We start from the raw sequence: 10,148 nt of genomic DNA, 5'->3' as shown, positions 1-10,148 counted from the left end.
CATTTCTTTCTCCATGGAAAGCATCTTTGTACCTTTCCACATGGAAAACATCTTCTTTGTTCTAGTCTACTCTTAGCCCAAGAATTTGGGCCAGACCCTTCCTCTCGGCCCAAGAGTCAAGTGTGGTGGTAATGGTGGAGTGGAGAAACCCAGGTTCACATCCATCCTCAGCCAGAGAAGCTCCCTGGGAGACTTTGAGCCAGGCCCTTCCTCTCAGGCCAACCTACCTCACAGGGCTGTTGTGGAGAAAAATAGGATGGAGCACCATGTACACCACCTAATGAATGAATATATAATGCATAGTTACATATCTGTGCTGCAATGATTTCACATTTCTGTATCTGCCCCAAATTCACCCTCACCACAACATGTCCCTACCTACAAGTCTGGGCTCTTTCCAGGAGACAGCAAACAGTGGTAAATTTGCAGCAAACATGTTGATGGTTGCAATCCCTTAAACCTGGATCTGTAGAGAGTTAAATTGATTAGATAGCTGTTTTATGATTACGTTGATATCCTTCCCTTATTTCTGATAGTTTCTGGTGGCAAATATGTGGGTTTCCCTCATTTGATCCTCACAACAACCCTGTGAGGTAGGACAGGCCAAGATAAAGATTGTGTTTACATCCTGAATTAAACCATAGAATGTACATCGTTTGGTTTGGGTTTATTCTGTGGTATGAACCTTGCTTTGCAGGGTGTCATCCATGTATTATGCTGAGTGTTTTGTATAATCCCAGCCAATTCCACTTTAAATAAAACGATGGCATGAGATCTAGATCAGGCACAGGGTAGCATAGCTTGCCGTACCTTAACGTGGAACAGATCAGCCGTTATCTGACAAAGTGAATTATAATCCACAAAAGGTTATGCAGTCATGACTTGGCTTGACTTTTAAGAGAGGCACAATTAAGGAGAAGAGGAGGAGAAGGCGGGGAGAAGGAGAAAGTTTGAAAAGAGAGGTAAAGAAATGGAGAAAAAGGGGAAGAGAGAAAGAAAATTAAAACAGGGAAGAAATGTGAAAGGAAGGGAAAGAGGGAAGAGAGGTATAAAAAGAGGGAAATTAAGAAGAGAAAAGAGTTCAGGAAGGGGAGGGGAGGGGAAGGGAAGGGGGTCAAAAAAAGAGAGAAGGAAAGGAAAAAGGTATAAAAGGGGGGAATCGAGAATAGAAAGAAAAAAGAGTTCAAGAAGGAGAGGAGAGGAAAGGGGGGGAGAGAGAGGCGGGCGGATGGATGAGGGGGTGGGGAGCACGGGAAAGAGGGAAGGGAAGGGAAGAGTTAAGGCTCTCCGCTTGCCCGCCCGCCCGCCCGCCTCCCTCGCCGCCGTCTTGCGGCCGCCCCGTCGAGGAGGAGGATGATCTCAGCCAGCATGTGACGCCCGAGCGCGCCTCGCTCCACGCCAGACTGACAGCCGCGGCAGGAGGCGGCGGCGGCGGCGGCGGCGCGGGGACCGAAGGCTGCGATCGGCGCTGGGCTGGCCGGAGGCGGCGGGAGCGGCGGCGGCGGCGGCTGGAGCAGCGTCGCGCCGTCGGCGGGCCCGGCCATGTGCCCCTGCGCTCTGCCCGGCCGCCCCCCGGCCGGGTGCTTCTGCAGCAACGGCGGCGGCGGCGGCGGCGGCGGGGGAGGCGGCAGCCCGGGCAGGGCGCGCGTCTCCGGAGCGCAGCTCACCGCGGCGCGCCTCCAGGCGATCGGCGATGAGCTGCAGGCGCGGACGGCGGCGCGGAGGGCGGCGCGGAGCCGCCGCGCGTCCGCCGGCACCAGCCTGGCCACTTCCTTGGCGCTGTTGGCCGCCCTGGCCTGGCTGAGCCGCAGGGGGCGCATGTAGGGCGGCCGGAGCGACGGCCCCTCGACGGGCGGCCGAGCGAGTCAGCGACATCGGTGGCAGGTGAGCGGCGTCCGGGGCGGCGCGGGAGGGCAGCGGGGCTCTGCCTGGGACCGGGGGAAGCGTCTGGCTCCCCCACGCCGCGCTCTCCTGTGGCACCGCAGCTCCCATCATCCCCAGCCCTGCGGCCCATGCCCTGCGAGGAAGCAAGCGCGGGCCGCCTCTTCGAAGGCGACTTTCGGCGCGGGCGGGAGCGGGCGGCGGCTAGTGCTCCGTCGCGGAGTTAGCAGCCGCAGGGCTCCCTTTTCTCTGCCTCTCCCCTTCCCCTGTAAAATGGGGGAGCCACAAGGCCAGCCGGAAGGTGACCATGAAAGGGCGCGCAGGGAGCATCCGGGCCGCTGGACAGCCTCGGGCAGGCATTTCACTCTTGGTGAGAATTCTCTCTCAAGGGGCAGAACGTGTCCTGAACTAAAGTATAGCCAGTGCATCTGGTGGAACTCCTTGCGACAAGATCCGGTGACGGCTGTTGACCTGGGAGGCTTGGAGAGGAGAGGAACCAAAGCCCAGGAGCAGGGAGGTTGGGGAAAAGCTCTTCACAGCTTGCAGTTGCACCCCCCCACCCAAAAGGGCGGTGGATCCATCCTGTGGTTTGCCTGTGGGCTTCCCAGGGGCAAATTTTTTCAGGGAAAACAGCGGCAGAGCGCGGACGAAGTTGCTTGGACCAGCAGGGCTCTGCTTAACTTCCTAGCCCTGGAAATGATGCGGCTGTTGAGAAAGGTGTGCATCAGCTCTGCCTCAGGGGCATCATTGGCTCCTTCCTAGCCAGCCAAGAGGGAGGACTGTATTCCGAGCCACCCTGCCATCCCTGCTTTGGGCTAAAAGGTGGCACCTTTAAGCCAGAAAGGGCTGAGGGCAAGTCAGAGGGGACAGTCAGGACCAGCCCAGCGGAAAGAAAAAGGTCAGAGTTTGAGCTGGTTTTTGGCTTGCCAGCCCAAGCCAGGAACAGGTGCCAGCTGCCTCGCCTGGCAGTGCCGGCCTCGTATTCTGCAAAATCCTAGTTGGCATTGTTGGCAGGGCTGGGGGCAGCCTGGGCGAGGGGCAGATGTGGAACCCAAGCCCTTCGAGGCGGTGTGTGTTTTCCAGCCAGCTTTCAGTTTCGATGAGCTGCGGGCAAAGATGGAGAAGGACTGTGGGCTGGGTTGGATCCCCGGTTTTGCCTACAGAAGTTCCTTCTAGAGAGACTCTCCAGCTTGGAGTAGACAGTCCAGAGCCCTAAAGCAGCTTCCTAGACAAACTGCAGGCTTTTCCCGGGCTTCAAGACCTAGCCATTGGATTAAACAATACGCTAAGGTTGGAGAGTTTTGTCCCAGGTAGCTTCTGCAAAGAGGTTTTAGCATGCTGTGCAAATCCCACCTACTGGGATAGTTCGTGATTCCGGTATTTTTTTGAGACCAGAAAATGGGTTCATGCAGTAACCAGGTTAGAGATGTTGGGCCAGTCTAGCCATTGCAAACTGAATTTTGGCTCCATCTAAACTGCCTTGCTTGAATCCATTGGAGTTAGGGTTTCACACACACACACACACACACACACCGGCAGCTCCTGACACCATAATTGGGTCCACCAATCCCACTGAACCATCTTTTGTTAGCCACTGCTTGTTGATTAAGCCATCCTAGTCTGGGTTGGCCCAAGTCACTTCAGAACCAAAGCAAACACATACTATCCTAATGCCGTGCTTCAACCTGGTCTATTTTTTTTTTTTTTTTTTGCCCTCAAAACAAATCAAAACAAAACAGCCCCCTACAGGAGTAAATAGCCGGAAAACCACCTCTTAAACTGAAATCTGTGGCTGGTGGGAACGTCCTTGGCATTGCGTTTCTTCTCAATCTGAGGACTGAAAGAGGTGGGAACGGGGAATATCTGTGATCAGATTTTCCATTTTTCTCTTCCTGTCCAAAGCAGGTTTTTATCCAAAGAAGTGTGAAGGGAACGCTTAACCCTCCCCGCTCCAAATCTCCAAAAAGCTGCAGTCTAAAAAAGAGGGTTTCCTCAGTCAGGGACCCTGGTACAACTCCTAGAAGTCTGAGGCAACAATCACACCAGCTGGGAGATGGGGACAAGGGCTGATCTGAACCTCCTTTCCCTTGGAAGCTACTACTAGCCAGGCACTTGTCACCGAGAGTCAAAACTGACTTGAGGGCACGCACTTCCTTTTATGAGTCGGCAACTTGGGCTGAACTGGGTTTAGAACGGGGCAAGAGGCAGAGTGGGGCAATAAAGCCTCCCTCCTCCGGTTCTAGTGATCAGATCAAAATCAGAGACTGCTGCAGCTTCTGAGCCAGAAAAGACAGACAGTTCTGATTTCTCACTTTAGCTGTATGCATTGCGCACGCACGTGTGTGTGTTTGAAGGTCTGCCCGTGTCCCCTTTTCCTAAGTTAGGGCTATCCTTAGAGTAGGAGAAAAATGTGGATTTTCTATTTACCTTAATACAGGCTTTCAGTAAGGCATGCGCGTTGCACACTGAATATCTCCACTTTGCTTTCTAATATCAGAACTGAGAAAGTTCTCCAATTCTTGGTCACTGAGCTCTGCTGGAGTAAGCAATATCTGATTGATTGATTGATTGATTATGCACCTTCAAGCCAGTGTTGACTCTTAGCAACTGCATAGATAGGTTTTCTCCATGGTGATCTGTCCCTAACCTGGTCCTTTAGGTCTTCCAAAAGTGCCCCCAACGTCACTGTAACTGAGTCTATCCCCCTTGCTGCTGGTCCTCCTCTCTTTCCTTCCACCTCTCCCAGCATTAGAGCCTTCTCCAGAGAGCTGGGTCTTTGCATAATGTGTCCCAAGTAGAGTATTTTGAGCCTGCTCATTTATGCCTTGATTTGTTCAGTGATCCATTTGTTTGTTTTCTTGGCTGTCCACGGTATTCTCAGGAGTAGCCTTATCAGAGGGACCTGAATTTGCTTTAGTTGCAATCTGGAGGGAACTAGTCCCATCGGACACTTCTGGGGTGCAGCTTTGGGACCAGATACGGCCTCTGAATCCACCACCTTTCCTTTACTGCTTCCTGCAGTCACCCTGCTGAAACTGGGCAGAAAACAGCCACAAGTTTGCTGTTTTCCCATAGGAAAACAAAAGTCTAAGAAAAATATGTGAAATGGCAGTAATGATCATTAGTAATGATCATTAGCAATAGCCCAGACCTGGCTAATGGGATTGCTTGCCCTCTAAGTGGTTTTTCAATTTTGGTACATCCTTGGAAAGGCCCCTGTCTTCCCCCACATCTGCTCATGGTTCAAAGGCAGCTGGGGATCCAAGAAAGGATGAGGGATGGGACATCTTCCCCAGCCCTGCTCCAAGTTGTTGGGCTGAATCACCTTGCATGCTAGTGTTCGGAGAGAAGGGTCTGGAAGACCCCTTTTTTCATTTCCAAATGAAAAAAAAAATCCAGCAAAAGTGACATACCAAAAGAGGCTTTGTAGCCTTCTGAACTGGCCCTTGGAGGGATGAAAAAAAAATCCAGTTGGTTCCTCTGAGCCTCGGCATCTAACTGGGGTCTGGAAGAGATGATAGCTCCCTGTTTCCTGTCTCAAGTTCTTTCTGTCTTGTTTGTAGAAATTTGTAGAACCAACCCACCCCTCCAAATTCTCAGCCTTCCCTAGCATAGCCGGGGGCAAGGAGGGCAAATGAGGATACGTGTGCGGTATCGCCATGCGATAGCCTCATGCAAAGAATATGAAAGATGTCGTAATTCAGTTACTCATTGTGTGCTTGATGACATCATGACCCTTGTTTGCTTGTTTATCAAATTTCGCCACCAGCCATCTCCCCCCTTGTCCTCATTTGGACTTGGAAAAGTCACCTACAAACCACAGCACGCCTATCCCTCAAACCCTCCTCCAGGATAATGGGTTGAGTTCACATACTACACAAAGCCAAAATGGGTTTAGTCTACTAGCCTTTGCCTGTGGTGTGTTGTGCAAACCCCATCCAACTGTAGTTTATTTAACAAACAGGGCTTAAACAAACCACAGTTTGTGTGCAATCCCAGCCATGTAAATTATTAGCTCGATTCGTAGCTCACCCTTCCTTCTAAAGTTCAAGATGGCATATATGGTGCTCCTGCCTCCAGTGTTATTCCTAGAACAGACCATGCTGGCTGGGGAATTCTGGGAGTTGAAGCCCACACATCTTAAAGTGGCCAAGGTTGAGAAACACTGCAATAGACTATGCTTTTCCTTCCAGAGTTCCTGTTGGATTTGTTTGTATTCTAAGGCTGGGCTGTTCCTTGCGTTTTGTGGTTAGAGGACTTCTCTCCTGATGCCCAGCACCTGTTATAACTATTAGAAAAATGACTAACTCTGGTGTTTGCTTGGGTGCATGATCCCTGCAGGATTTAGGACCACAGGTGGTAGATGATCCCTCCTGTAATTACTCTTTCAGACTTAATGTCAGCTCCAGAATCTGTTCAGAGTCCTGGGAGGGAAGTGACACTTGGAATACGGAAAGCCATCCCAAGCACACAGAGTGGCTAGATTCACCCCTTACCCATTGCCTGAAGCCATGAGATGCTTTCTTTGGCTTAGCACGTGAGCTCAGCCCCTGTGGTTTGGGAAGTCCCCCATACAGCTGAGTGGGCAGCATGGATTGTTCCAACTCTAGGTCATGCAACAAACCACAATTAATGGCCTAGTGCAATGGACAATCCCAGCCCCTCTCCTGAAACTGCTCTGCTGGATCAAAACACGCTCTTGGTCCATCCAAAGAAGGAGTAAGGTCTTCCTTGGCTCTGAGGCCCTTTAAGGGCAGGCGTTGGGGAGTACATCTGAGATTCCTTCCATGCAAACCTTGAAATGCAGTTCCTTTCTTCCAAAACTGCATCATTCCTTTGAGTCTATGTAGAGGTTTTTTTTTTTTCCTTTCTGTCGTAACTAACAGCTCTGCTGAGCATGGGAAAAATACTTCGTTTTCACCAACAGACAGCTTTTCTCTCCTTTGCTGCCGCAAGTAGGGAATTAAGGGACAGAATTCGGTATTTGGAATTTCATTATACAGCCTATCCGTCCTTACTCAGAAGAAACACCCTCTAAATTCAGGGGAGACCGCTTCAAGGAGCACGTGCTCCGAGGCTTTCCATCTGCACTAAAAATGCCAATCAACATTTCTCCAAACATTTAACCCAAATCTGCCCTTCGGTAATAAGTCCAGATTTAGCCTTGCCAACCAGATGATAGCTCTTCACGTATTGTTGCTATTATTGTTATCAAACAAACCATAACAAATTAAAAAAATAATTACAAGGAAGGAAGAAAAGAAGGAAGAGAGAGAGAGAGGAGGAAGGTGTAATCAGAAAACTTGAAACCAGACACAGATAAGTGTAATCCTAAAGAGGAATACAAAGATTTGTAATATCCATATTCAGTAACCCTACCTAGACTTCATTGTTGGGAGCCCTTCGGGTATTTGAAAAATACAGTCAGATCTCTATGGTTTCACTTTCTCCTTCCTTTTTGGCTTCTTTGTGGTTCTGATCCCACATACAACATTGAAAGGAATTCAGAGTTGATCCTAAAGATCTCCTCCTCCTCTTTGTATTGGTGTTGCCACACCGTGCAGACCCTTTTCTTCAAAGATGTAAGAGGAGAGTCATCTGTAGCCAAAAATCAGGAATCGGGCAGCGCCTTTTCTCACAAACACATTTTATTAAAAGGCAGAAGTTTTCATGAGCTATGGTGAGACCTCTCTGTTGTGATTTAGAGAACTTTAGATTTCTAAAACCATTAACAGCATCAAAGAGTAGTATCGCCTTCTATAATTTGGAGTCAAAGCAATGGGAACTAGAATCAGGGGCTGACAAAGGAAATGTTTTCACACAATACATTAATTAAATGAAGGGATATTCCCCCAGTGCCAGTTCTCTGCCACCCGAAATCTCTGCAAGGATGGCATGTTCTCCAACATAATCAGACCATGGCTGCTGATCTCAGGGGCCGAACTACATCTTACATAGGAGAGTTATGATTCCTAATGAGGGAGTGGAGCCATTAACCTAATGCAGAGTTTTGACTGGGGAGAGAGAGACAGCAAGGGAGGTGTTACATATGCCTGATGCTCCAAAATTCTTGGTGCAGAAGGAAGGGGTGAGAGAGGAGGCTGGGCGAAATTAATTAGAAAATGGCTTGTTAAGGCTGTGTGATACTAGGACTTTGAAGAGGAGGGGAAATGGTGCTTTGCAGCAGGTGTGGGAATGACCGCATATGGACACAACTGCAACTCTTATTTCCAGGATCAAGAGGCTTCCCACTGTGGTTGCAGGGCACTGCAGACAGGGGCTGATTTGGATGCCCTCATACACTCCAAATTACCTGTTTGCCTTCAGTTTCAAAGCACGGCACAGTCCTTGTATTTATCCATGTGATCATTTATTGGTGATACAATTAGTTCCAGAAATAGACTTCAGGATTAATATCCTCAAAGCGGGGCTTTGCAACACGACACAATACACCCCAAGGCTCATAAACCTGATGATTGAGTTCACACGTTGTGTTAAGCATGATTTATGGCTTGTTAACCAAAAGCTAGCTTCACCCTTAGTGCTGAGCAATCAACAGAGGCTCACAAACTGCAATGGTTTAGTTCACTGGGTTCTGCCAAAAGTGAAGAAACCACCTTTTTTGCTTTCCACGCAATGTGAACCCAGCCTGTTTGAAGGTAGGGAGCCAAGCACACCAATACAGAATACAAAAATAAGTGGCCTTGGGTGGATGTTATGGCAGACCATAGTTTAAGGAAGCCTTCCTTTTCTTTAAAACATGATTGTCAAGTTGTGAAAAACCGTGGCTTACAGTTCATAGCCTGACTCAATTCAAGCCCTGGTTTGAAGTGAGTTGGCCCACCAGCGTTGTAGTACTTATGGAGTATCCTGAGCCTGCAGTGCCGGAGTGAACAGGACACAATTTGGCTTCCTCTTGAGCTGAGAGCCACATTGTGTCAATATCAACACTGATGAGTTTCTCCTTGGCTGTGAGCAGAGAAGCTACAGAACATCCATCCACTGAATCCTATTTCTAGGCGGCCTCCTGTTTTTGCAGTATTTCCTAGCCAATGCTGTCTGTTTCCAGGTAACCTTTGAAACTATTATTTTTTAGCACTGAACCTGAATGAATAAGAGGGCTGGCCAAATGAAACTCTGACTTCCTTTGGCTTCTTTGCCTGGGAAATAAAGCCACCCGGTTCTTCTTGGTGAAGTTCCAGGTCTGCATGCAGATGCAAATTTCACTGCACGACAAGATAATTAACCATATGAGCCGTAAAGCCCCAATCCTATCCATCCCACCTCACCATCTGTCTTGATTTCTTCCATCTCAGCTTCGTCACTTCCTCGCCATCCATCTCCTTCTCATTTAATTTTGGAACCTCCACCATTCATGCTCATTTTCTAGGTCACATCTAAAAAGCAGGAGTTTTGGAAAGAGCCTTGGGGCAGAGTCAGGACCCCGTTCCATGTACTTCAGCAGGGCGGGCCAGTGATCTGCGATGGAAGGGGGAGAGGTGATTTGCACCCCCTTCAAGCAGCTGGGTGAAACCCCAGGAGAAGATGCTTGAGTTAGGCAGGTGGGAGGGGAACCAAAGACAATTTGGGTGCCCAATAATTGCACTGCTGTTCACCAGGGGGAATTTCTCCCTCTGGGAAAATGGTCATTATTTAGTTTTATATCCCACCTTCCCTCTAGCAGCTCAATGTGTCTTACGTGGGGCTCTTCAGATTGTCCCCACAGCATCATCCCTATCAGATAAGTTGGGTTGAGGGAAGGTTGAGGGGTTGACCATCCCCAAATCACTTCATCAGTTCCATGGCTGATAAACTGCATCTCCCAACTCCTTAACTACTGCACCTAGATCTCCCAAAAGTTCTAGTCCAACTCCTCAACTACTGCACCTAGATCTCCCAAAAGTTCTAGTCCAACTCCTCAACTACTGCACCTAGATCTCCCAAAAGTTCTAGTCCAACTCCTCAACTACTGCACCTAGATCTCCCAAAAGTCCTAGTCCAACTCCTCAACTACTGCACCTAGATCTCCCAAAACTTCTAGTCCAACTCCTCAACTACTGCACCTACATCTCCCAAAAGTTCTAGTCCAACTCCTCAACTACTGCACCTACATCTCCCAAAAGTTCTAGTCCAACTCCTCAACTACTGCACCTAAATCTCCCAAAAGTCCTAGTCCAACTCCTCACCTACTTGAGGGGGACTCAAACCTGGGTCTTCTTGTTCTAAGTCCAACACCTTCACCATTCCACCTTGACCTTGCCTTTCTG

At 49.2% G+C, this 10,148-nt stretch overlaps 1 protein-coding gene across 1 annotated transcript; it reads left to right on the top strand.

Moving 5' to 3' along the window:
* The first annotated feature begins 1,542 nt into the window (after nt 1–1,542).
* HRK (harakiri, BCL2 interacting protein) lies at nt 1,543–1,824 on the top strand. Its single transcript, XM_063315820.1, has one exon. The coding sequence runs from the start codon at nt 1,543–1,545 to the stop codon at nt 1,822–1,824; it is 282 nt and encodes a 93-aa protein (XP_063171890.1).
* The last annotated feature ends 8,324 nt before the right edge of the window (nt 1,825–10,148 follow it).

The sequence above is a fragment of the Candoia aspera genome, chromosome 15 (genome assembly GCF_035149785.1).
Source record: "Candoia aspera isolate rCanAsp1 chromosome 15, rCanAsp1.hap2, whole genome shotgun sequence".
NCBI lineage: Eukaryota > Metazoa > Chordata > Lepidosauria > Squamata > Boidae > Candoia > Candoia aspera.
The sequence above is the reverse complement of the archived record's forward strand: the minus strand, read 5'-3'. Positions and strand labels throughout refer to the sequence as shown.